At 37.5% G+C, this 27810-nt stretch overlaps 1 protein-coding gene across 5 annotated transcripts in view; it reads right to left on the bottom strand.

The window, feature by feature from the left end:
- arhgef10la (Rho guanine nucleotide exchange factor (GEF) 10-like a) overlaps positions 1-27810 on the bottom strand; it is a 170483-nt gene that overhangs the window by 93002 nt on the left and 49671 nt on the right. For all 5 annotated transcript variants that reach the window (XM_058373473.1, XM_058373476.1, XM_058373475.1 and 2 more), the window contains 4 exons: positions 25935-26080; positions 21520-21674; positions 11673-11788; positions 8135-8262 (listed from right to left, as the gene is read on the bottom strand). In XM_058373473.1, the coding sequence (XP_058229456.1) occupies positions 8135-8262; positions 11673-11788; positions 21520-21674; positions 25935-26080 (545 nt within the window). The remainder of the gene's footprint in view (positions 1-8134; positions 8263-11672; positions 11789-21519; positions 21675-25934; positions 26081-27810) is intronic.

Here is a 27810-nt window from a genome sequence, read left to right as displayed (position 1 = left end):
GACAATAGACTCTTGTGAAGTCATTTTTATTCTTTATTCATTTTTATGCTGCTTCCCAGTTGATGATAAATGACATTAAACTCTTGTGTAATGTGACGCTGCTAGAGTAGCTTTAGCAAAATACTGTGAATTTTAACGTTTAACGATGTACGCTAACTTAAAAGAGGTTTGATTGTAAGACGTCTTGTCGTAATGACTGAATGGCGGAAGCAGAATCCAAAAAAATCCACAGGCAGACAATCCAAAATGTAACAAGAAACATGGTCAGTAAACAGGCACAGGTCAATAATCCAAAGAAAGAGAGACAGTCCACATGGCAAACTAATCCAGAAACACAATCCTGGAAACAGAGGGACAGAGATAAAAAAGCCAAGTCATAAACAGTGGCTCGGAAAACAAGGAACATGGATTGGTACACAGGATAATCACTGTAATACTTCGCAATGTGTATAGCGTTAGCATAGCTTAAATAGGCTTAAATAAGCCGGTAGTGACTAGGTGACCTGGAAGAGCTAGAATTCTGGTGGAACTGCGACTGAAAATATTATACTCGTATAATCCAGATTCATTGCCTCTTGGTAGCCCAGCCCCCTTTTCCAGGAGAATAGCAATGCATGAAGTGTCCGAGATTCCACGTCATTCCACGTCATTCCATTATTTATTTATTTAATTTTTTTGGTTGAATAAGTGGGTACATGAAAGTGCAATTTGGACCACACTTTATGACTGTTGCCTGAACTGCCTGAACTTTGTGGGTAAGAACATTAATCCTCTATAGGTACCCTTACTTTCGCTCAAGATGTTATAAAGATACATAGCACACCACTGATGTTCAGCACTTGTTTAGTACATTTAGTAACCCTCAGCCTTACTAAGGATTTTAGTAGACATGAGACATTCAGTCATCATCTGAAGGTAATTGAGTTCATTGTGTAGTCTGCCAGAGTTCCGTCATCTCAGCACCTCCGTTTGCTTTATTTTCACATCGCTTCAGAAAAGCAAGAGCCAGAAATAGAGAAAGAAGCCTAAAGACACAGTCACAGGAAAAAAAAAACAGATCACCTAAACCCTGTGACTGAAGTCATAAAAGGCAAGAACTCAGTCTGTAGCTATAGTGCTTTCCTTCCTGCTCATGCTTTTTCTCCAAACTCAGCAGAAAGATTTTCAGGAAAAAAGTGACAATAAAGTGCAAAAGCCAAGGAATCACATTCTGTATTAAATGAAGGCTTGGCACTGTCATAGTTCCTCCTACTGACTGACCGAGAGTCTAGTTGTGTATTTGTGTGTGTGCCTTAGAGTGGATAAGGCCCCCAAGGCAACAGGGCAAAACGGAGAGCAGGGCACTGGCTGATGTCTGGCAGGTGGGTGAGTGGTGTGTGTGACAGTAATGCAAAAGAACAAGACAGATGTTGGACCGAATGCCACACCGCATTCATCACACACACTTACACACAAAACACTTCTGCTGCCTCTACAGTGCCGAGAATGGCTTCTGAGGATACTGAGAGCGCACACTAAGGGTTCTGGCTTCTGAACGGGGTTCATGTGAAACATTTTCTGCTATGAGGTTTTACATCCAAACCTATAAGGGTGCCTCGAGAGGGAGCTTAAGGGTGCTAGACACCAATTTTCTAAGAGTGTGCTACTTCTGAAAATGTGCTGAGCAATAAGTGCTTGTATTACTGTTAATATAGCACTCAAAGTGGAAGATTATAGATTATGGAAGGTTAGAAGGTCAAAAGTAATAATGAAGTGAAGAACTGTTACAGATCTGTTTCTTTTCAGTTTTGGGAAATGTTCTTAAAACGATGGACACCTTTCTTCTAAAAGATTTAACCCCCAGATGGTGTTTTGATGATGGTGGTCCAACATGTCACTTCATAGGTGTTCAATTAAGCAGAGGTTTAATTAGTCAGAAAACCATTTATAGCAATTATATTCTATCCAAACCATTCAGTCTCTCTCATGCCATGTGAAGGGGGCAGAGTCATCCTGGAAGAGACCACGCCCACCCAAAGATTTTGTTTTCATTATAGGAGTATACAGTATGTTTAGAGTGCAGTTCCAGAGACTTGTACAGTCAGTGCTAAGGTGCATTAAAGCGGTTTTGCTGGCTTGTGGTTTTTCCTTTAATATGTCACTCTGTATATATCCTGAAATAGAGCTCATTAGTGAGCATATGACATGAAGAGCTGTCATTTAATAAAGCAATAGTTCTTAGGCACCACATGAAGCAGACAAACACAATATGGCAACAGCCAATGCTCAGTAAATATTGAATGTGTTATTAATACTATTCTCAATAAGCAATTCTTCCAGCTGTAGTCTTTTAACAGTAAGCAACATAGCGGGTAAAGATATCGCATGGACAAAAAAAAAAAAAACGGTTCGAGTCTATCGGCTTTATTAATTAAAAAGCTAGTGTGTGAATATAGTGTTCAGTTATTGCCATGCAGCCACTGGTGTGCTTTAATGAGAATTTTATAAAGGCTTTCTATACGACTAATTCGATCTGTTTTATAGATATTTTACATTTTACACTAAATATGGCTCTAATAAACAGCTAGTTTCCAAATATACACCATATTCATCTAGATAGAACTTAAATACAGAATAAAAATGAATTTTTGCCTTAAGAACTGCAAGAAATTTGCATCGGCATACGAAATAAATGCCAGCTAAGTTGCACTTACGTCCAGGAGCCATTCAGAATTGTTTGCATCAGCCAACCGAAGCGAGCTTACAAATTTCAGTCAGTGAAAGCTGTTTCAAAACAGTTAACCCACGATGCCAACGTTGCCTTTGGCATGCATTCAAAAGCTAGGTGACTTTTCAAGCTTTTTTTTGTTGACAGATTGGTGGCGGGGTTGGTCTGTTCTATTTTTAGCCCAAGCTTGGTGGCCCGACTTCCTGTTACAATACAAGAGTGCAATAACAACAATTTAAGATGTGCAATAACCAAGTGCAATTGTTTTGAAATTATTATTACTGTTATTCTATTTGGCTTCTGTATTTCTATAGATTTCTTTATATTTCTGCTTCATATTTGCACATTTTTGTTCTTTTGTTGCTGCTGTAACATGGCAATTTCCCCACTGTGGGATGAATAAAGGTTTATCTTATCTTATCTTATCTTATCTTATCTTATCTTATCTTATCTTATCTTATCTTATCTTATCTTATCTTATCTTATCTTATCTTATCTTATCTTATCTTATCTTATCTTATCTTATCGTAAGGAACCTTGACATGGCATATAGCTCTCAAAGTGGAAGATTATAAATTATAGAAGGTTAGAAGGTCAAAAGTAATAATGACGTAAAGAACTGCTTCAGAGGTGTTTCTTTTCAGTCTCTGGAAATGTTATTAAAAAGATGAACACCGTTCTTCTAAAAGATTTTCCCTCAGATGGTGTTCTGATGACGGCGGTGGAGAAATGTCTAACATGTCACTCCATAGGTGTTCAATTAAGCCTTTTATATCAGTGACTCTCATGCCATGTGAAGGGGGCAGAGTCATCCTAGAAGAGACCACACCTATCAGAAGCATGCGTGTACGTCCGGGAGCCGTTCGAAACTCGTTTGCTTCAGTGGAAAGCCAAGCGAAGCCAGGTTACAAATTTCTTTCAATCAGTGAAAGCTGTTTCGAAAGAATCAATCTACGATACCAAACTCAAGAACAAATCCATTTTTTGCACTGTTTTTCCTACACAGGGCAAACCCATAACAGGGCACGATCGCTCATGTACTTGCACACTATGGACAATTTAGAGATGTCAATCAGCCATGTCTTTAGACTGCGGGAGGAAACCAGAATAGACTGGAGGAAACCCCTGAAGCATAACTTGCAAACTTTGACCACACAGGGCGGAGGTGAGGATCAAACCCTCAACCCTGGAGATTTGAGGCAAACGTGCTATCCACTAAGCCACCATGCCTCCAAAATGTAAAAATGTGTTCGAAAATAATAATAATTTCCATTATGATGAAACCTTTATACTAAGTCATTTTAACCTGATAAGCAGCAGGTACAGGGAAAACACAACAGCATTTAGGACCCCTGCTGTGTCCATTTGCAGATTCAACCCCTTTTTAAAAGAAGAACTGCAGCAGACATAGTAAAAATGCTTTAAATCCAGGCTTAATAATCCATAAACCAAATCATTTCACACCCAGGTGACCATAAGTTTAGGATTCAAGCCACGTCATTCAAAGGACATAACCCTGGAGCAGTAGGTGAGCTGTCAGGATGCCAGTATACCACCTGCCAGCTGCTGACCCTTGACCCCACAGTGAGCGCTGGACTCAGTTCTTATAAAATCACTTGTAATCACTGAGCAAAAGTCTTTTCATTTTTTCAAACACAGCAGCTTACACAGCAGTAAGACACTCAGACGAACTGAGGATTCATGCACAAGATTCATCAAGCTGAAAATTATTCCAATTATATAGCAACAATGGCCAATGGCTTTGTACCTTTAGACTATGTTTTGATACAATTACCTGAGCTCCATTTCTACATAGTGCCGAATTAATGGTACACTTGCCTTAGAAGTCAGTGTCCACTTCCATTAACTCTTTTCTTTGCGTCTTGTTTGGAAGCTGAGGTCAAAGCACAGGGTCAGCCATGATACCGTGGCCCTAGAGCAGAACAGGTTAAGGGCCTGGGTCAAAGACCCAAAAGTGGCAGCTTGGTGGTGCTCCAACCGTCTGGTCAGTTACTTGATCATATATGAGACTGTATATATGATTAGCATTTGTGATACTTCAACAACAGCATTTTAAAACAGACCTGTTATTTATCAGTACTAAATCCCTCAAACAATAAAGATGTTTTACTTGTAAGTGAATAATGATGAAATTATGCTTTAGAATGGTCATTTCTCTAAGAATCTAGTTGTCGTTTCCATAACTCAACATGGACACCTGTCTTGTTTTGCACCTGCTGTTTACACCATGTCAGTTCTTGTAAAATAACATAAGCAAATCTGTCTCTCTCATCCCTCTCCTTTGTTCTTCATTCTCTCTTAGCCCGCCCTCCCCATCCCCCTTGGCCCCCCCTCACACAGTGTCTGTCCTTCCATCTCCTACGCGAATCCCTCACTAATCCGTCTTCATTTCCGCTCCTCCACAGCCATCCTTCTGAATGACAATTCCTCCCATCTCTACACGACGAGGATAAGCACATCCAGGTGCAGGGCGGCGTGAAAAACGCACAGCCTCCGCCACAACACATTTACATCCACCCTTTCCTAATGTGACATAATAACAGCACATCAAAAGGCCCTTTGAAAGAAATTTAAAAGAAATGACTATAGTGCTCAGAGAGGGCTAAGGAAAAATGAGTTCTATGGCAAGTGTAAGTTATGCGCTAGCACCAAATTGACACATCTGTGCTTACTGTATCAAGGTCAAAAGCTGCCGACAATTCTTCGCTATGTACTAAAGGTAATGAATTTAAGAAATTATCACTTAATGGTCCGAACAGCCATCCTATTAGGCCAGTAATTTGCTGGTGAATATAAAGCTTTGAGCACAGACTGAGCAGATGTAATAGTAGGTGATCCAGGGAGCAAGTTCATGTGGCATCCACATCCTTCATCATCTGAAAGCCGCCTCGGGCATGTGGTAAAATGTTTGACACTAGCTAGAGTCTTTTTAAAATTGCTCAGAAGTTAGCGCAGACCTGCTCAGCATTGCAGATGAAAGATATTCACTAGCAATTTTTGAATTAAGTGATGGAGAGAAAGCTTAAGAAACTGGTCTTCATTATATTTTCATTCTTTGTGCGTTGAGTGTCAGAGAGGAGTAAAGTTAGTGACTTTGCACTTGCTTGACTGCCTGACTCACAATTTAATCTGAAGACTTAAGACCTGATACTTGACCCAGACTTTCACCTGAGTCTTGAAGTTCAGAGATCTAAGGTTTTGCTCAAACGTGCAAATTAGAGACCTGAGATTTGACTTCAGACTTGCAGTCCGAAGGCCTAAAACTTGACTCTGACTTCCAGCCCAAAGACCCGAGACCTGACTCTGACATGAAGGTCAAAGAATTGAGACCTGAATAAGGCTTGTAACTTATATACGTAAGATTTGACTTGGATGTGCAGCTTAGAGACCTGAGACTTGACCCAGCCTTTCAGATTAGAGACCTGAGAATTAAATAAGATTTGTGGCTCCAAGAGCTGAGTTTTGACTTGGGATTTGCAGCCTAAAGACCTGAGACTTGATTCTGCCTTGCAGCCCAAAGACCAAAGACCTGACTCTGACTTGCAGGTCAAAGAATTGAGACATGACTCAGGCTTGCCACTTAGAGACCTGACACTTGACCCTGCCTTGCAGATTAGAGACCTGAGAATTGACTTAGATTTATAGCACTATGTAGCTAAGTTCTTTGAAATTTGCAGCCCAAAGACCTTAGACTTTACTCTGCCTTGCAGCCCAAAGACCTGAGTTTTTTACTTTGCCTTGTAGATTAGAGACCCAAGAATTTACTTAGATTTATAGTTCTTTGTAGCGTAGGTCTTTGAGATTTGCAGCCCAAAGATCTGAGACTGTACTCTGCCTTGCTGCCCAAAGACCTGAGACTTTACCTTGCAGCCCAAAGACCTGAGACTTTACCTTGCAGCCCAAAGACCTGAGACTTGACCCTGCCTTGCAGATTAGAGACATGAGAATTTACGTAGATTTAAAGCTCTTTGTTGCTTACGTCTTTGAGATTTGCAACCCAAAGACCTGAAACTTGACTTTGCCTTGCAACCCAAAGACCTGAGACTTGAACCTGCCTTGCAGATTAGAGACATGAGAATTGATGTACATTTAAAGCTCTTTGTTGCTTACGTCTTTGAGATTTGCAACCCAAAGACCTGAGACTTGACTCTACCTTGCATCCCAAAGACCTGAGACTTGACTCTGCCTTGTAGCCTAAAGACCGGAGACCTAACATAGATTTGTATATCAAAGACCTGCAGCTAAAATACCTTAGAGCCTTAACTTAAACTTACATCTAAATCTAAGAGACCTGTGACTTGACTTGTACTTGCAGCTCTGAATCACAGACCTGATTAGATTAGCTCACGGACTATAGAACCCCAGAGCCAGGTTTATAATACATTATAACATTATGTAACATTACAAATATTAAACTCATACACTCATTCTTAAGAAAACAGCTAATAAGCATTTACATATTCACATGACATATTCTAGGCATTATAACCCATTTAAAATGTATCATGAATACCGGCTGCAGAGGAACTGCAATTTCACAGACCTTAACTCTTAAGACTTGCATCAAAGATGAGACTTGACTTGAACTTGCATCTTAAATACCTGAGATTTACCTCAGACTTCCATCTTGGACACCTGAGACATGGCTCAAATTTGCATATAAAGACTTGAGACCTGACTTAGATATAATAATGAAGTTCCAATATTCCGACTTGTATTATCAGGGCTTGAGACTGGAATAGGTTTTCTGAAAGCACCTCTAGTATTTCTTTGGTCCAGTCCAAGAGCCACACATTAATTAAAGCTAATCTTCTTATCTGATTAGATTATCTGATGTTCACCCTGACTTTTTTAATCAGAGCTGATATATGGCATGAAATATAGAGACACAGACTAATATTTTTCCTAGTACATCCTAGTTCTCACTTCTCACATGTCCTGCCCTTGTTCGTGTTTCTTTCTGTAAATCTTGCACATTATCAAAATGGTCTGACCTGTATCCTTTTTCACACAAACACACACACCAATATAAATGCTGCCTATAAAAAGTATAAAAGTGTTCAAATTTTGCTTATGCTTTAGAACGCCCAGGTTGTCTTCAAGCATGCAATAAACCATCTCTTTTATTATAACCTTGCTCTCGTTTCCCTGATCCTTCAGTCATCTTACTTCTGATGAAACGGCACTATTTTGATGGTTATCCAGACAAGATTTACAACAGATCATAATTTAGCCCAGGTTGAGCAAGTTGGAGTGTCAAATCTTCTCATTTTTATATTACTATAGCTAGATTATGTGCTCAATGCACCAGACATTGACTGTTCCTTTAAATATGGCACAGCTCAGTCATTCGAAGCTAATTCATTACAGGGAGCCTGTGTAGCTTTGTTAAAGTGTGTCACTCACTTGTCTGGCTTGCCAGGGACTTGTAGACGAAGACGGCATTTGTTGGCACTCTGTATTTGGTCCTCTTTGATGCGGATGAGTCTTTGCAGGGCCAGGCACCAGTCTTGTGCCACGGTGGAGTTCAGATTCTTCACACACACACACACACACAGGATAAATATGAATCAACAATTTGATTTGAATGGTAGCAATATTGGGCATAACACCTTCATAAGCATGGCATAAGCAGTTTATAAAAGAAACACTGGCAAATTCATGCATCTCAAATCTTCTGAAACAGTTTTTATGAAGTGTGTTGCTTTGTCCTTGCATAAAAGAAGAAAGAAAAAAACCCAGCCATTTTTAGTCATTTCCTTAACAGCACTATCATGAAGATTAGCGCAGGTTTCTATGAAGGTTGTATTTACAATGTTCTAAAATGTTATAATACATTCATAAGGCATTACACACATTATGATAATTATGTATTAAATGAACAGCATTACAGTTTAAGGAAACATGCATTTATTACATGCACATACTTTATAATGCACTTATACAGTATATTTTCTCAACGGACGCACTATAAGCACTGATTATAATACGTTATAACACCAAAGAAAATCAGCACCAGTTTGCTTAGTGCATTATGTGCATTCATAGACACAATGACAAGTTTTCAGAAGCTCCTGATATTCCGCCTGGTAAAAAAAAATGGGATGCATTATACAAAGCTCAGCTTGGCTTTGTTTGTACTGGTAAATACTGCAATGTGTTAATAAACACTGCTTATAATGTTAAATCTTAATACATAACAGATATTGTGTATAAGGTGACAATGTGTATAATGCTTTATGAATGCATCATTACATTTTGAAATTGGATTTTTAGGTCAGTGTACATACTAGCTTCATAACACATTATATATTGTAAATATAATGTTCATAGAAAGTGTTATTGATGTATTCAGTGCTTATGAATGTGTTACGCCTGTATGTAGGTACATTCCGAATAAAGTGTCCAGTTTATTCAGTTTAACGCCTAAAACTGACACTTCAGTATTCATAATGCATAATGAAGTCAATTTAATATGTAACATGGCATACATAGTGCCTTATAATGCCTACAACGTGAAACATGAATATCACATTTGTAGACCTGAATGACATAAGAATGTTGTACAATCTAATGTCATAATGCATTATAACACATAAAGCATCTGAATGGAATGTTATAATGCCAGAGCTAGGGTTATAGTGCGTTGTAACATTACAAGCATTAGTCTCATACACCCGTGCTTTAGATAACAACTATTGCTGCTTATCAGCATTTCCATATGCTAAATTCTAGGCATTATAACCCATTTAAAATGCATTATGAATACAGGCTATGGAGGAAGTGTTACTACATGCTAGGTCTCCTTGGTAGCTGAAATCCAAGGCTACAGCTCCCAAAAATAAAAGAGTAATAAAGTGAAGCACTGAACCTCTTGCAAACACAATTACTCCCTATTCCCTAAAGCTAAATCCAATCCAATCCTTCTGCAATATCAATGGGATTCGTGGACTTCTTTTTTTCTTCCTTTTTCTGTTTGCTAGAATTTCTCAATAGACATCGAAGACGATGATCAGCCTTTTGGGCAAAATTCAGTCATCTGGAGAAAAGCCAAAAGATCTTCAGAGACACAAACCAAAAAACGCTGGAATTGTTTCCAGATATCTAGATGATGGAGAGAGTGGCAGTTTAAATATTTTCAGAAGCGCTTTGGAGGCTTGTTAGGGCATCAGGGAGGCAGCCTGGTTTTTACTTTTAGAACCACGCAGCCGCTATCAAGCAGATTTTACAGATTAGCAATTGATGATCTGCACATTTGGTTCCTGATCTTTGATGACATTTTAATTGCAGGTTAAATTTTCATTTGTAGGACTTTCACTGACAGTTACCTGAAAGACTTTCTCGCTCGGCTCTGGCTTGGATGCCTGGATAGCTTTACATTATTTTCATTGATGTATTCTCTTGGTATTTTTTTTTTTATAAGTATTTTATTTTACATTTTATATGATATAGAGACTCTGGGATGGCTGCTATTTATTTATTGATTTTACATGGCTACAAATTAATATATTGAAGCAATCTGGAGATCTACTGAACATGAAATATTTAAAGCCAGATGTACACTGTGCAATCTAAGCAGTTTTAAAGTGATTATTAATTGGCAAAAGTATGTAATAGACATTGCTATAATATATTTAAGATCCTCTTGAAAAGTTCTGCATTCTGCTTACATCGTCAATCAAAGACTGATGTAAAAAGTGCAGACGCATAAACTAATTATAATTAACATTCTTTACAATCAGCCTGAAGTAAAAAAAAGATATATATATGCTGTATTTTTCCGTTTTGCATGTTTTATTTATGTTTTACGATTACCGCTAGCATATCTGTAGCAATAAGTTTGCAATAATCTTATTAAATAAATAAATAAATAAAATGGAAAAAAATATAATAATTAATTAATAATCTACCTTTTTATTTTAATTCTTTAATATAATTATTTTAAAATAATTGTAATTTACTTTTAACGCTAATAATTTTAATTCTTTAAATCATTTTAAAATTCATTTTCAAAATTTTTCATGGCTAAATATTTTTGTGCATGATGATGCATGTAAAGATGTGCATTTTCTTTTTTGTCTGAAACACAAAAATAAAATTAAGATCCAAAAATAATATTTATTTAAAAAAGACAAATTACTATATAAATATTAATATAGAAACATGACTAAGGATCATGGAGATGAGGCCATAACTGACCATGGAGTGGACTGATAATATTATGTCTATTTAATTCAAATGTTTAATCTCTTTTATAGTGATTTTAATACTGGACCTTTAACCCTAAAGATTGAGACAGAGGTACACTGTGCAATCTAAGCAGTTTTAAAGTGATTATTAATCGGCAAACGTATATAGACATCGATATAATATATTTAAGATCCTCTTAAAAAATTCTACATTTTGCTTACATCGTCAAACAAAGTGATCCAGTCTGATGCAAAAGGTGCAACTAATTAACTGGATGCCATACATGTATGATGTTCCACCTCATAATAAAATCATCAGCTGACGTTACAACATTTTGGTACCATGATATTGGTATCTAGTCTTGTGAACCTATTCATTTGTGGCCACAAAATATTATCTCATAGCCTTGATATATCAATTCGTGACCATCTCTTATTAATATAAATACCCAGCATGTCACGTCAAAAACTCTGGAAGCTTTGAGAACAAGTATGAAGTGACCATGACATTCCACAACGTAAGTCATACACATTTTGAGGCTGTGATTTGTTTTTGAAATACTTGAAATATCATATTACCTTGATATATTAAATCCTGCCCATGTCTAATTGATAAGAATGACAACCATAGGCTCTGTGATACAGTTCTGTGATGCTAGTCCAACATTAAAGCTACATACTGCAGCATGTTATGTATAATGTGATGTGTGTTAAAAATTTGGGTTGTGTGATGATGAAACAAGAGGTGTGTTCACCTGGTACGTTCCCTGTAAAGTGCCCACCAAATTGGTGACCTGCTCCACCACCGAAAGGTCATGCTGCAGTTCATGCAGTTCTTGATAGAGCCGAGGAGGACCCAGGATCACTTTACCTGCCAATCAAATATCATTTCATTTATCAGTGTCAGAGTCAGCTTTATTGTCCACTCTGCTGTGTTCAGGACATACACAGGATTGAATTTGAATTGTGTTTATATATATATATATATATATATATATATATATTGACAAGTAAATATAAATAAACATAAATGTACATATGTTTAGAAACTGTATAGAACTTTTTATAAATGTTTGAAATATTTATAAATTTTATGAATGATTTTGAATTAAATTTTAATTATTTTAAAAGAATTATATAAAAGATTTAAAAAGAAAAACTGTAAATTGTTTATTCATTTATTCATTCATTCATTTTTGCCTAAAAGCCTCCAATAAGATAAAATGAGAAATATATTAAGTAATATAATAATATATTATCTTATTTCCAGTAAGAAAAATACTGGACAATAATTGGACAGATACTGCATATCTTTAGGAATATAGCAATCTGTAAAATATATACAAAGTATTTTCATGGTAGAAAAACAAATATATAGATAAAATTCAATTAAATATTAGCAACAAGGCACTTGAGGGGGTTACATCATGTATCACGTAGTAATCATCATGCTTCATATTTTTAAGGATGTCACAATAACAGTACATGAATAATCCCGCACTAATATCTGAATTAATACTTTATCCAGTACTTGGTTATATTTACTTACAGTAAATGTAACCAATGTGGAGTTGAGGAATGAACTAATGCAGGCATTGGTATCTCAAGTGATTAAGGCTCTGGGTTGTTGACCGGAGGATCAGGGTTCCAGTCCCAGCACCACCAAGCTCCACTGTTAGGGAATTGATCAAGGCCCTTAACCCTCTCTGCTTCAGGGGTACTGTATCATAGTTGCCCTTGAGCTCTGACCCCAACTTCCTCAGCTGGGATATGTGAAGAAAAGCATTCCATGATGCTGTAATGTATGTCTGGCCATAATAAAGGCTTTGTGCCCTCAGTTCTTCTTAATCAAGAACTATAAAAGATACGAGTCTGATGATTTCATGCCTGAATAATGACCAACTTAAGAACATGTTTATTAATTACTGTATTTATTAATATGTAGGAGTGAACTCGTATCATAGATGTTAGGTCATTATAATATATTATTTTATATATTATAAAACATTCAAGCAGGAATTAATCAAACTCACTCCGTAGTTAAGGTTTGAGTTTCATTAGTTGATGTTCAGGATTAGTACATGCCTCGTCATTAGGATATAACTCATCAATAGTACATCATTTATCATTTATTTTATTAGCTGCAGGATTATTCACGCACTGTTGTAAAATAAACTAACTTCCTTTTTTGGCATCAAACTGGTATCAGATTCTTTTTCTAGCCGAACCATGACATAAATTAACAACATAACTATAAAGCATTTTGTACTAATGAGCAAATTTCCATAGCAGAAAAAAAAACCCTGAATGAATACATCCTAACATTTTAAAATGAAGCCACTGCAGCATAAAGCATGATGTATTGCATCATGGTTTAGATAATGATCTCGCACTAATTGAGGCATCGTTAACTAATTTATTTAGCAAGTCCAAGCGCTATAAAAGAGCAACGAATAAGTGAAAGCGGAAAATGTTCAGATGGATTAGATGAACATAAAATACGGCAAAAAAAAGGCATCAGGGGCTTGAATGGTCGTGAAATGTTAGAGGAGGCGTGTTACACAGCCGTGCATATGGATGCTTATACTTCAGCACATGCAGTAGTTTTTTTTTTTTTTTTTATAGCATGTGATAAAAAGAGAAAAGAGAAATGAAGGACAGCTCAGTATGTGAAATACGCCTTCATGAAGCACCATGTATATCTTCTAGATGTTTCTGAAGGAATGCATATGCAATACGCTTATATGCACTAAAGCTGCACAAATATGCATTTTATTCAGATTTATATTCTTATTAACGTCAGTCATTTATTGTTTTTCTATATTTTATATTTTTATACATACACACCGACCAGGCATAACATTATGACCACCTGCCTATTGTGTTGGTCCCCCTTTTACTGCCAAAACAGCCCTGACCCATCCTGCACTGTGTATTCTGACAGCTTTCTATCAGAACCAGCATTAACTTCTTCAGCAATTTGAGCTCGTCTGTTGGATCGGATCACACGGGTCAGCCTTCGGTTCCCACGTGCATCAATGAGCCTTGGCCATGCATTACCCTGTCTCCAGTTCACCACTGTTCCTTCCTTGGACCACTTTTGATAGATACTGACCACTACAGACCGGGAACACCCCACAAGAGCTGCAGTTTTGGAGATGCTCTGATCCAGTGGTCTAGCCATTACAATTTGGCCCTTGTCAAACTCGCTCAAATCCTTATGCTTGTCCATTTTTCCTGCTTCTAACATCAACTTTGAAGACAAAATGTTCACTTGCTGCCTAATATATCCCACCCACTAACAGGTGCCATATATATTTCGTTTTTATTCTATTTGACCACACAACAACGATCAGGGACAGATGCCACCGATGGCAGGGACTGTACCCGGATCTCCACCATCAGCTTGATCACCCGCAGTAGCAGATCAGACCCAAACGCAGAGATTCAGTACGTGCCCTGCTTTTATTCAACAAAACTAAGACTTACATTAAACGTAACAGAAACAAACTCTAACCATGACATGGAAACTTAGATAACCTCAACACAACATGACTATGCCATATGCAATTGTGCAAAAAAACATCAGGCGAGCAGAAGTTCATTGTTTGGAAACGTAGGGTTGATGAGAAGAGGAATGACCAGACAAGTTCAAGCTGACAGAAACTCAAATATCCACTCTTTACATCCATGGTCAGCAGAAAAGCATCTCAGAACACAAAACGATCCAAAACCTTGAAGCTAAAAAAAGATTTAGGCCATTCTTATGGATGTGCCCTATTCAGCTAGCCTTCAAAACAAGTGTTAAATATATAAATAAATATTACAGAAGGTTTATAATGATTCTCAGAGCCATATTCACATGTAGTCACATGCCATGTTTTCCCATATTTTGTCTATTTATTTGTATTGCAGACTGCACTCATTTTATTTCTATATCATTCCATTTTAATTTTATTATGAATTGCATTGATCTTATTTCTATACCATTCAAATTCCATTTTATTCTAAATTGTATTTATTTTATTTATCATTCCAATTTTAATTTTATTTTAAATTGCATTCATTTTATTTCTTTCGCGTTAAATTTTTATAGATTCTATATTATTTTTAAAATGTTTAAATATTTGATATTTTTAAAACTTGACTTCATCTCAATTTCTAATGCATAGACATTATTATTATTATTATTATTATTATTATTATTATTGCATTCCATTATGATTAAGAAGCTTATTTTTACAGACATATTTATAGCTTTATAAAGAAATCATTTGATTCTGAAAAGCTTTCAAGGAACCAATCGAAACTTATGCATTAAGTAAATTTGCTTAGGAGCAAACCCAGGTTGGCCAAGTTGCCATGACTAAAAGGAGAATTCTTTGATTTGAGGTTTTTCTTCTTCTTAAAAAATTTCATCAGTTAGTTAGGAGTTGCTGAAGCCTGTTGTTTTGAAGCCTGTTGTTTCTACACAAACAAGAGGGTACAATGTGGCAATATCTGAGAAGAAACCTACTTTTCCACAACTCCAGAAGCAAGAAAGGCCCATTAAAAAACTCTTTGATATTTCCCACCCTTAACAAAGAAGAATCAATGCAGAATGTAGATCAATCCTCTAATGTTTTGGGGAAGCACACAGACTAAACCTGAAGACACAGAAAACAAGAGAGAGAGAGATAGAGAAAGAAAGAAAAAAGTGAAGTTTCAGAGAAATATGAAGGACTTTAAGGGCGGAGGAGAGAATGCAGGTGTCTCATTAGATGTGAAATGTGCCATCGATTTGAAACACCCGCCCTCCACCCCCTTTTTTTCCCAGCATACCCAGCTTGGGGGAATCGATAGTAAGGGGAGAGTCCAGCGTGAGAAGCATAATTAAATCCCAATGGTAGATTCAGTGACCACAGAAGTGTCTGGCCCTGTCACTGCCTCCACATAATCAAGTGTGTGTGTGTGTGTGTGTGAGGGAGGGAGCAGATGCCAGACCCAACATAAAGGCTAGTAGAAAGACTACAGTTTGTCTGATTAATCCTCTCCAAATTCATCTCTGGGTTTCTCTCTGCATTCGTTTATCATTCCCCAAGTCCATTATTCTCCCGTTTTCTGTCTTCACACTTCAGTAAAGAGGGGCTTCACATGTTTTAGGGGAAAAAGTTCGTAATACTGTACTAATATATCAGCTTTCATCGTAATGAAAAAAGCGAAGAATCATACTCAGATATAGATGAGCTCGTATCCCGTATCCCATATCCTGTATCCCATATCCTGTGGCCGTTTGGAGCGTCGCCTATGGACATCCTCAGTAATTAACACTCGTGTCTGAGTGCCATAAATAGTAATAGAGTAAATAATGGGCAGTAAATGGACCCAGTCTCCTTCTGCATGACTTTGCACATGCATGTCTTCCATGTTTACATCGTACACTTCATACATGCTCATCATTTCGTTTCTTAATCATATTGAGTCTTTTTTTCCAGTTATGTCCTTATCATTTACGTCACACATCATCATATTTAACACTTGTATGAATTTCGTCCAGTCTAGCTGGCCTTCAGTGAAATGTAGAGGCTAATTATTGAATGCAAACCAGTAGGCATCTTTGCTAGCAAACTAGTTAACCTTTAGTAAAATGAACATGTATTTCAAATGAGGACAAATGTTTCCTACCAATCTCGCTAGAATTAAGTGCTAGCAGCATAGCTTATACAACATTTAATTATAATTAGAAAAAAAATAGCAGCCATGGTTGATAGAAATCTATCTAATATCAATTAGTTTTGCTAATTATTATACCTTGTAATTAAGACTAGTGGCCATGTTTAATAGCAAGGTGACTAAAGATTAGCAAAAATTAAGACTAGTGACCATGTTTATTAGCACACACACACACTCTCTCTCTCACACACACACTCTCTCTCTCACACACACACACTCACTCTCTCACACACACACACTCACTCTCTCACACACAGACTCTCTCTCACACTCTGTCTCTCTCTCTCTCTCTCTCTCTCTCTCTCACACTCTCACACACACACTCACTCTCTCACACACAGACTCTCTCTCACAGACTCTCTCTCTCACTTTCTCTCTCTATACTCTATTTTTCATTCTCTTACATCTTTAGAGACACACTGACTGATTTTGGTGCAGCTAAATCAATAATCTAGTACGAAGCTATCTGCACTGGTTTCTCTGTCGAGGGCCTGGGGGCCGCGCTGGCCACAGCACCGGTGGTGAACATTCAGAGATGTAATCCAGACTAATCCGGTAGCTGTACCGAGATTAGGCTTTCACAACACCTGCATCAGCCAAACACACATTCTCACACACGCACACACACATATACACACACACACTCTCTTACTACCACACACAACAAAGTGGAGGCCAGGAAGTCCTACATGTCCAGGGCAGGAGTCCAAAATGAACATTTTCAGAGCTGTTATCTGCAGCTGCAGTCCATTTTCCAAAACCTGCATTTTCTCTAGTGTATATTCTGTCTGTATTTCACTCTATGGGATGATTAGAACAGAATCATGACAACACAGTTTATTAAACATAAGGGTGAAGTTGTTCTTTAAGACGGAAAATATAAAAGAATTTATGAATAAAATTAAAAAATAGAAGCTGAGATATGTTTTAATAAAATGTACATAAGATGATTGATCTGGATGACTCCTGGGTTGGTCAATGCTTTGGACTTGTCATTTTCTGATACGATTCTAATGTTTCTCGGTTGTTTTGCTAACTCTTGCCATGCTAATTTTCATCTTTAGTAATTTGTGCATACATTCAGAAAAATCTGAATAATTCAAATTCTTACTGTCATTTTCTCACTCTTAACTTCTTAACATTAATACCCATCATTATCATCTACCAAACAATATTATCTATCCAGCTTATCTTAGCTTATCACCAACCTGCGGTATTTCATATTATTACCTAGCTAACACTACATAAACTTAAGACTACTGGCCGTGTTTATGAGCAAGGTGTCTAAACTTTAGCAAAAAATAATGACTACTGGCCATGTTTATTAGCAAGGTGCCTAAACTTTAGCAAAAAAATAAGACTAGTGACCATGTTTATTAGCAAGGTGCCTAAACTTTAGCAAAAAATAAGATTAGTGACCATGTTTATTAGCAAGGTGCCTAAACTTTAGCAAAAAACAATGACTACTAGCCATGTTTATTAGCAAGGTGTCTAAGCTTTAGCAAAAAATAAAATTAGTGACCATGTTTATTAGCAAGGTGCCTAAACTTTAGCAAAAAACAATGACTACTAGCCATGTTTATTAGCAAGGTGTCTAAGCTTTAGCAAAAAACAATGACTACTAGCCATGTTTATTAGCAAGGTGCCTAAAACTTTAGCAAAAAATAAAATTAGTGACCATGTTTATTAGCAAGGTGCCTAAACTTTAGCAAAAAATAAAATTAGTGACCATGTTTATAAGCAAGGTGCCTAAACTTTAGCAAAAAATAAGATTAGTGACCATGTTTATTAGCAAGGTGTCTAAATTTTAGCAAAAAACAACTACTACTAGCCATGTTTATTAGCCAGGTGTCTAAACTTTAGCAAAAAACAATGACTACTAGCCATGTTTATTAGCAAGGTGCCTAAATTTTTGCAAAAAACAAGACTAGTGACCATGCTTATTAGCAAGGTGTCTAAATTTTAGCAAAAAAATAAGACTACTGGCCATGTTTATTAGCAAGGTGCCTAAATTTTAGCAAAAAACAAGACTAGTGACCATGTTTATTAGCAAGGTGCCTAAACTTTAGCAAAATTTAAGACTAGTGACCATGTTTATTAGCAAGGTGTCTAAACTTTTGCAAAAAAAATAAGACTACTGGCCATGTTTATTAGCAAGGTGCCTAAACTTTAGCAAAAAATAACATTAGTGACCATGTTTATTAGCAAGGTGCCTAAACTTTAGCAAAAAAAAATAAGACTAGTGGCCATGTTTATTAGCAAGGTGCCTAAACTTTAGCAAAAAATAACATTAGTGACCATGTTTATTAGCAAGGTGCCTAAACTTTAGCAAAAAATAACATTAGTGACCATGTTTATTAGCAAGGTGCCTAAACTTTAGCAAAAAAAAATAAGACTAGTGGCCATGTTTATTAGCAAGGTGCCTAAACTTTAGCAAAAAATAACATTAGTGACCATGTTTATTAGCAAGGTGCCTAAACTTTAGCAAAAAAAAATAAGACTAGTGGCCATGTTTATTAGCAAGGTGCCTAAACTTCAGCAAAAAATAACATTAGTGACCATGTTTATTAGCAAGGTGCCTAAACTTTAGCAAAAAAAAAATAAGACTAGTGGCCATGTTTATTAGCAAGGTGTCTAAACTTTAGCAAAAAAAATGAGACTAGTGGCCATGTTTATTAGCAAGGTGTCTAAACTTTAGCAAAGTACTGTATTGTGAAATTATAACATTGGCATATACTAGCAATGTTTGCTATTATGCTAGTCAAATTACATAACTGAGTATAGCTGCAGTGAATTAACTCTGTACCAGGTGAAAAGAGCATCAGATATAAAAATGCTCAAAAAAGTTGTTTGTTTCTTTTTTTTTTTCGCCTGGAGGTGATGCAGTATGTGAGGCCTGACACAGCAAAGAGAGAGAAAAAAAAAAAAGCTTAGAAGAAGAGCCAGAGGAGGTTTACATCTCTATACAGCATGCAGCACTGGTCCCTGAGCTTCCTGCAAGAAGCATTCCATCAATAAATTAGGGCACCAGGGCTTGCAGGAGATGAAAAATGAGTCCATTTTTGAGGTGTGCACAGGGAGCATGGGATATGATTTGGGCCCAGGCGTCCCGCGGAGTGACATCATCTGAGAGGGGAATTGTGATGACGAGGCTGAGTGAGTGTGAGTGTGGCTTACTATAAATAGCAGCACATGCAGTAGAGATGAGATGGCTGTCAAGAGTAGCTCACCGTGGAGCAATGGAGCCTGGGATATGATGGCAAAGCGATGGCTTAGAGACGCATTAAACTCAAGAGTACTCGGATCAAACGGGACCGAGCAAGAGGGATAACCCTACATTCAGTAGCAAGTGACAAAGTGACAGACGGTCGTTCTTCTTCTATATACATCTACAGTGGAAGCTCAGCATATGAATTTAATTTATTCTGGAGGCGAGTTCTTAAGGTGAAATTGTGTACTGTTCATGCAGGTAATCCATTCCATCCACCCCAAAATATTTGCAATATTACCAGTACGAAGCCTATGTAAACTGTATGGCTGCTTCCAAAGAACTGACCCAAGCCAAGCATTCCATGTCAAGGGTCCTCACAGGAAGTCATGCCACCAAGCTTGGGATAAAAACAGAACAGACTACCCATGCCACCAATCTGTCAACAAAAAAATGCCCGAAAAATCTTTTGAACGCATGCCGAAGGCAACGGGGTCGATTCTTTTGAAAAATTTTTTGTAAAATTCGAAAAATTCGCTTAGCTTGGCTTTCCACTGACAAAAACAAGTTTTGAACGGCTCCCGGACATACTCGCAACTTAGCCGGCATTCAGTTCAGTTTGTTCATATGCTGAAAATGCTTCATATGCAGGTGCAAATTTCGATCCTTAAGTCAATAATTCGTAAGGGTGGGCGTTCGTATGCCGAGATTCCACTGTATGTACTTGTTCAACACAATGCAGTATTTCATCAAGAAACCTTTGAACTGAGATTTTCTCCATTCTATCATTCTATGCAAATTAGATATGATGTCTAAAAGCAGCAAAGCCAAAGAGTTGGCTCAAATAATTTCTTGGATCAATTCAACCAGTCAGGAACGTGGTCCGATGTTTCTTCAGTTCCCCACTCGTAACTTTAGATCCTACCTCCAAAAAATGTTTGATAAACAATAAGGAGGGGAACAATGTACAGACATGGATTTAACGTCTGGTCAAATCACAGGTTAAGGTCACAGTCACCTGTAGTGAGGGTACGTTGCTAGTACCTAGCTAGTACAAGTGAATAAAACAGGGAGCTGCTAAATGTGGAAAAACACTAGCGATGGTGCTATGGATAAAGAGAGAAAGCTGCAAGAACAGACAGCAAAGACGAGATGAAGAAAACTGCTGCCTGCTGCTTTGCTTTGCTCATCACCTCATTTTCTAAATCAATTATGGATCAATGTGTTCTCGGCTCCTTGGACGTTTGTGCCAAAATTCACTAATATTATTCAGAGCAACTTCAGAGCATCCGCTTTACTTGCTTGGACCTTTTTGTACCTCCGATTATTCCGGTATGTCTATATAAAAGTGTTCCCTGTATCCTCTTTCCTTTTCGATCTCTATCTCCTCTGCAAAAGCACAACAATTCTATAACAAGGCTCCTGTTTCAATCTGGCGCTACAGCCCTTTTAATTGGAAATGGAGGGAATACTCTGTAGATTGATGACCATGCATACTATGTTTGTGGTCTATCAGAGAGTGAAATGAGATCAGCTTGGCCATCACTTCCATTGTTCCTCTCCGTCTCAGCATGTCAAGGAGATAAAGCCAACAGGCAAGGAAATGTTCGATTAATTCAGCAAGCAGCGAGTGCAGAGACCAAAGCACTAGGCAGGTATGATAAGGATGAGGTTAAGTTTACCTGGGGTTGAAGAGCTGCCTGACCTTTTGACACCTCCCTGCTGAATGAGGGCATCCTTGCCGACCTCGACTACTTGGACTTGCATTAAGGGGGCACTCCACTTCATGGTGTATTTGGGCCCTACTGGAACCAGACTGCTGATGTCTGGGGGACCCCTAGTGGCAGAAAAGGAAAAAAAATCATTTTAAACACTCTATTGGCGACCCCTACCCCCACCACCCACATACACCGATTTTCCTTTTGGCATCTTCAAAAGTTTATTAGCACAAATAAAGTTTTGCTAGATGATCCCTTGGTGAGCCGAAGGGATCAAGTCAACATGACTGTCGGTTATAGTAGCAGAATTTGCCCAGAAGGCATTGCAAGACATCTGACTCCATTTCAAAACAGTAAGAAGAGATTATTTTATATAAATGTTAACAAAAGCAATAAAAAATTAATTGTGCAATTCAAAAGAAACAAACCAAGGGAATCACTTTAACTACACTGCTGCCAAGTGCTGAAAAAAGGCCACTTTCTGCCTCTAACCTCCTTCCATCCTTTGGTGCTACAAGTGGCCACTTATGTTACATAAGTCATACACATTTCTGAGGTAGTGAGGAGAGAAAATAGTGTTGGAACACAAACAAAATCTTTACAGCATCCCCAAAAACATTTCAAATAAGGTGCTGTCAGAAGTATAAAGCCGTCTCTGGTGAAATACAATAAAGAAAGAATAACACAATCTCAACCATAGAACTGAATGCATCATATGGCCAGATCCTAACTCACGGGTGTTGTGTAATAACAGTGTGTCTCTGGCTGTTACGTAGAAATAGCAGAGATTTTTCCCCTCTGAACATGGCAGCTGAACATTTTGTACCTTTTGTACCTTGGTACCAATTAAACTAAACGAAGGTTGTTTGAATATTTTGTGCTATAATCTAATACTCTAAATGTTTTGGTACATCTTTCTGTCCTAATCGTGCATAAAATTGAACACAATGCACTGGTTCTAGATGTGCACAGAAGTGATGAATACAAGGGAGGTTATCATTGACCACACTGACTATGATGATGTAAGCTTAGCTGTAGACTAGATGGCATCATGCCTTGTCTTTTCGTGAAAGGAAGCACAGTAAATTTGGACCTTTCTCAGCCTTTACTTTGTACTGTAGTGCTTGGGTCAATAGTAAAGGCAAAAAAAATATATCCACTTTAAGCGAATAGCAACAGTAAATGAGACAAATGTCAAAAAATGAACCATATTTTTATGTATTTTTCTCTTTAAAAGAGTAGGAAGGCTTAGTCATGTTAGCCAGACTGGCCCGGCTTATATCCTTCATTCATGCTGAAGAGCCAAGCAAGCTCTAACACACAAAGGAAGTTCATACTCAGGTTCAACTACTCACTGGAATAATAACAACCATTAGTTTCCTTCAACCTGTATACTTGGACACAATCTTGAATTCTTGACCAATCTAGTAAAGTGACTTATGGCCTTTCTGACATTTAATAGGGCTTCAAAACCTCTTAGATGGTGAGTCAGAAGTGTTTTTTTTCCCTTGCAAATAAATGTTGTGGGTTGTTCTACCAGCCTTTTGTGATCACGGCTACAAAAAAAATGATAACGGAAGATCATAGACCTTGAGATGTTGCCTAGTAATCTTCTCCTGACATTTGTCACACATCTGTCAGTCCCAAAAACAGAATAGATAGAAATGGATTTATCACCAGATCTTAGATCAAAGCATTCTTGCTGTGTAGGGCTCCTCTACAACATCAGATGTATTGCTGAACTACTTCTAAGAAGATGTCATTTGCATGAGGTCTTGCACCCTGTTTTTGAAAGACAACGTTTATCTCTGCTGGAACTGTAGCATTTAAATGCTCTACCACTGGGTAACACGACATAATTGTCACGTTTGGAGGCAAAAATAAATAAAAATATGTGGAATGTTGCAGCTATATCAGACTCGATCTAAACCCTGAACCCCCTGGCTGGATCCAAATGAAAGTCATGATGCCTAATGAGAACAGAAAGCCCATTCTAGGGTAAGTCAGAGAGACAAACAAAAAGCATTGCTGAGCCACGCTCTAAACCATAGACGATCCTCCCTCAGGGAACTTCATTCAGTGGCACTGAAATAATGCTAATTATATACTACATTGCCTATGCTTTTGATTCCAATCCTACCGAGAACTTACTTGATGATTCCAGCTGATGTTGTTTACCAGTTTAACAGTTGCAGGGATGCAGTGAATATCCAAACCACACCATAAATGCCAAGTAGCCTAGAGGCCCACTTGATTAGAGGTTGTAGTAAGTAGTAAAGCTTTGACAAATGAAGGAGCTGCCTTTATTTTTGTCAAATATACATTAGAGCATAGTAAAATTATTTGCTTTGCATATCCCAGCTTAGGAAGTTGGTGTCAGAGCAGAGGGTTATCCATGATAGTGCCCTTGGAGAGAGGTCAAGGCCTTGCTCAAGGACTCAACAGGGGAAGTTTGGCAGTGCTGGGACTTGAACCCCCAACCTTCTGGTTAAAAATCCCAGAGCCTTAACCCAAAGCCTGAGGTGCAATCATTAACCATTTGAGGTGTAAATCTTGACAAAGAGAAAAAAAGAGATCTTTCCTACAATTCAATAAGAAATTAGGTCTTGATATCCTCCCAAATCAAAATTTATAAAGGGTCAAGAAGTGTACCTTTTGGAAGTAGGCAGTTGGGATCTAATGTGTTATAACAGAAAAGAATCCTTAATCACTGACATTTTTTACAGGAAAGTAAACAAGCCACTATCAAGAAACCATATCTGCTCCCAAGGGTAGGAAATTTGCTTGATTTTTGTTACTACATAGATGCCATTTGACATTTCATATGAGAACAACTGTCATTAAAATGGCACTCAAACACTAAGGCACTAAGAGCTTGATGTCATGCCTTTTGCCTTTGCAGATGCCTCTGTGACATTTCAAAGGACTCGGTGTTGACATGCCTTACATAGATTGTAGCGTGATATTGCAGCAGCTTCCCAATACTTTCAGCAGTACACCAAGTATTTATCCAAATTGCTGAGACAGCTTTGAGATGCTGGTCTGACATGAAAGTGCTATTTTTTAAGACTTTGGGATGCAAGGTCAGACCAGAGCACTAGTATCAGGGTGGGATGCGGTAGCTTAGTGGGTAAGGTGCTGGGCTACTGATTGGAAGGTTGTGAATCCCAGGTCCACCAAGCCACTCCTGAGCAAGGTCCTTAACCCTCAATTGCTCAGTTGTATAAAATGACAAACTGTAAGTCACTCTGGATAGGGGGATCTGCCAACTACCAGAAATGTCTAGGGTTAGTTAACCCTACTAACTAACCAGTGTGGCTGCAGGTTTTCTTCACAACCAAGCACAAGCCAAACCTAACTCAATCAGTTCAATCAATTCCATCATTTGAACCATTAGGCATGGCTTCTGCTTGGTTGAACCAAGCAACAATGGTTATTTGCAGGTAAGGTTGTAAAAAAGATTTTGTCAGTTTGTCCAGATATTTTAAAAGATGTGTAAAAATCTATAGGACTTTTCTTTGGTTGGAATCATTCCAGGTGCAGACTATACTAGATGATGCTGTTACTTTAGGCAATAAATCAGCATGTGACATTAAAGAGGTTTGGTGTTTATATATACAGTAGAAGCCCATTTGTGGGATTGGAGATTAGATATAGGTTAGGTCGGGGAACATGTAAATGAATAAGGATGGTATATAATATTTCTTTAATAATTGCATAAAGAACTTTGTAAAACTGAACACTCCAAATGCCAATGTAGCGTTTTTTAGGTCATGTGTGTGCAAGGCAGGCTAGTTCCTGTTTCTATATGAGCAAATCTCTATTATATGAATCTACTGAATGTGCCATATGACTACCCCAATAACCCTGAGAAGCTACACAGATCATTCAGACAGAGTCCTACAATGTACTTTGTAAACAAAGAGCAATCAACACTGGGATATTTCAGGCCAAGCCGAGTCAGAAGACTGTTTAATGATTTCTGGGAAGGTTGGAAACTGTAAGAGATGTATGATTAAGAAGGAAAACCTTGCTTGTTTACCTTTTGCTCTACAGATCAATAGCACTGTCACAGATAATCGATTTGATGGGGAGGAAGGAAGCTCTTATGTTTTTGATATATGGATATAATCCTTGCATCAGTAGCTAAACACATAGCCATTTGTTCCTAGATAATGAAGATCATATTTAGCATTAGTGCCATTACAGCTAGGAAAGTTTCTTTTTTTTTTCTTCTTCTTTTTTTTTTAAATGACCCGGCAAGGCACATTTAGACTGCTATTGAGTGGCTATCAGTCAGAAAGAGATTTCACGGAAGAAGAGGTAGTCAGGTTAGTGGTCACTCACAGTAGGGAGTCCATTTGCTGCATAACACTCACTTTACGTTGACGTTTGCACAGACGAGCATGTTGCTGAAAAGGAAGACTTTGCGCTCTTTGGATTTGAGAACCTGGCCACGTTCGCCGAACACGGTCTCAATCAGTGTCTCGCACAGGACCAAAGAGTTCTGATCGGAATTCAGGGCCTAAGAAAAAGAAATAGCAACAGTTATATGTCTTCCTTTACTCCGATGCCAGCTATGAGGTGAATATCAGCAGCCATTCCACTGGAGATAAAACATTTCAAAATTTTTCAAAAATCATCCTTTTTCTTTTTAAGTAAAATGAGAGCTGAAGTTAACCTGCCACAATAGCTTGCTTTTTAATTGTTCTGAGCTTTCTGGTGAAAATTTCGTGTCGAACCAAAGCACAAACCCTTTCGGTAGGTCAGCATTCTCGTGAATTCTGAGCGTTTTCCATTCAAATTGTGTAAAAGTAAGTCTGCAAAGCTTTTAAATGTTCTTCATAGACTTACAGCATATGCAGTTGAGTCATGGTAGTGCAATAAGGATAAGGGTTTTTCTTTTTTCTTCATCTTTTTCTCCACAGAGAAATAGTCACAAAGGAGATGGACAGATCTGCAAGAAAATACTCTGCAGCTGCACTGAAAAGCTGTATGCATTCAATATGTGACAAATATACATATAACCATTCCCTGCACTGGGCTGATATACTATAATTCCTGTCTCCTCTATATTTATTTATCCTTCTGCATTTGCTGACGCTGACACTTTTATCAAAAGTTGCTTACAATAAAGATTACAACTGACTGGCTGAGGATTAAGGAACTTCTCAAAGACCCAAAAGAGGCATCTTGTTGGTGCTAAAATACTAAGTAGCCCAGTGCCTTAACCAGTGAACCACCATTGTTCGAAAATGCAAAATTAGCTAAATAAATTGAGCTAGCAGAGATAGAGAAAAGGCTTCTGAATTTAATTTAATTCTAGATATTGGGCCATATTCTTTATTCTTATACTTTCATAAGGGGAAAGTTCCTCGTTTTCAGAATAGAGTTATGCAGTTGGTTAATGTAATTTTCTGGCCTCCCAGTTCTTATTTTTAAAGTCGTTTGTATGTACTAGTTCATGCTTTTGAGTTTTCCTAAGACTTGTAGACATGTTTAAAGTAATATAATGTAACATAAAGGCCAACAGACAGTGATATACGGTATATACCTGACAAGCTTACAATTATTCAAATAAGAGGCTAGTATATATTTGGCAAAGACAAGCATGAACAGCCCTAGTGGTAATTATTACAGTAATAATTTTAAGTTGGTTTAATTTACCAGTACATCTTCCCCTCTAATTTGATCCTGTGTTGTTTTTTTTCTTAATATCATATGCCAGCTGTTAATTGTAAACTATCAACTCTCTATTTTGAGTATTCTGAATAATATTTTTATTTTTCCTTGATATCATGCACCAACTGTTAATCATGGGCTACTTTTTAATTGTGATTTTTAACTCTCCATTTTAAGTTTTATATATACAAATCATTCTTATGTTACAGAAAGTGAGCAAACCATTTAAAGGATAAGATGACGATCGCTAGACTTTTTATGAAGGATAACTCAGTCCTCAATATAAAAAATGGAAAAAATAAAAATTAAAACGCTTAAAATAAGATGCATCAGTAATCCTGACCTCTACATAAAGTCCAACATGAACAAGAAGTGGTCAAAAGTGTTGCATGGGCTGGACCTGAATATTATTTAAGGCCTGATGTGAAAGCAGTCTGGATATTCCTTACGCTTGGATTCTGTGTTATCAAGCCTCATCACATAATACCAATAAACCTTTAGCAGTAAGTGGGCTGCCAGCTCCGTAGTTCAAACAAACACTGTGTGCTTTGGCTTGATCATTCAAAAGCACGG

This window comes from Hemibagrus wyckioides, linkage group LG21, assembly GCF_019097595.1.
Source record: "Hemibagrus wyckioides isolate EC202008001 linkage group LG21, SWU_Hwy_1.0, whole genome shotgun sequence".
Taxonomy (NCBI): domain Eukaryota; kingdom Metazoa; phylum Chordata; class Actinopteri; order Siluriformes; family Bagridae; genus Hemibagrus; species Hemibagrus wyckioides.
Note: the sequence above shows the minus strand (reverse complement) of the source record. Positions and strands in the feature narration are given on the sequence as shown.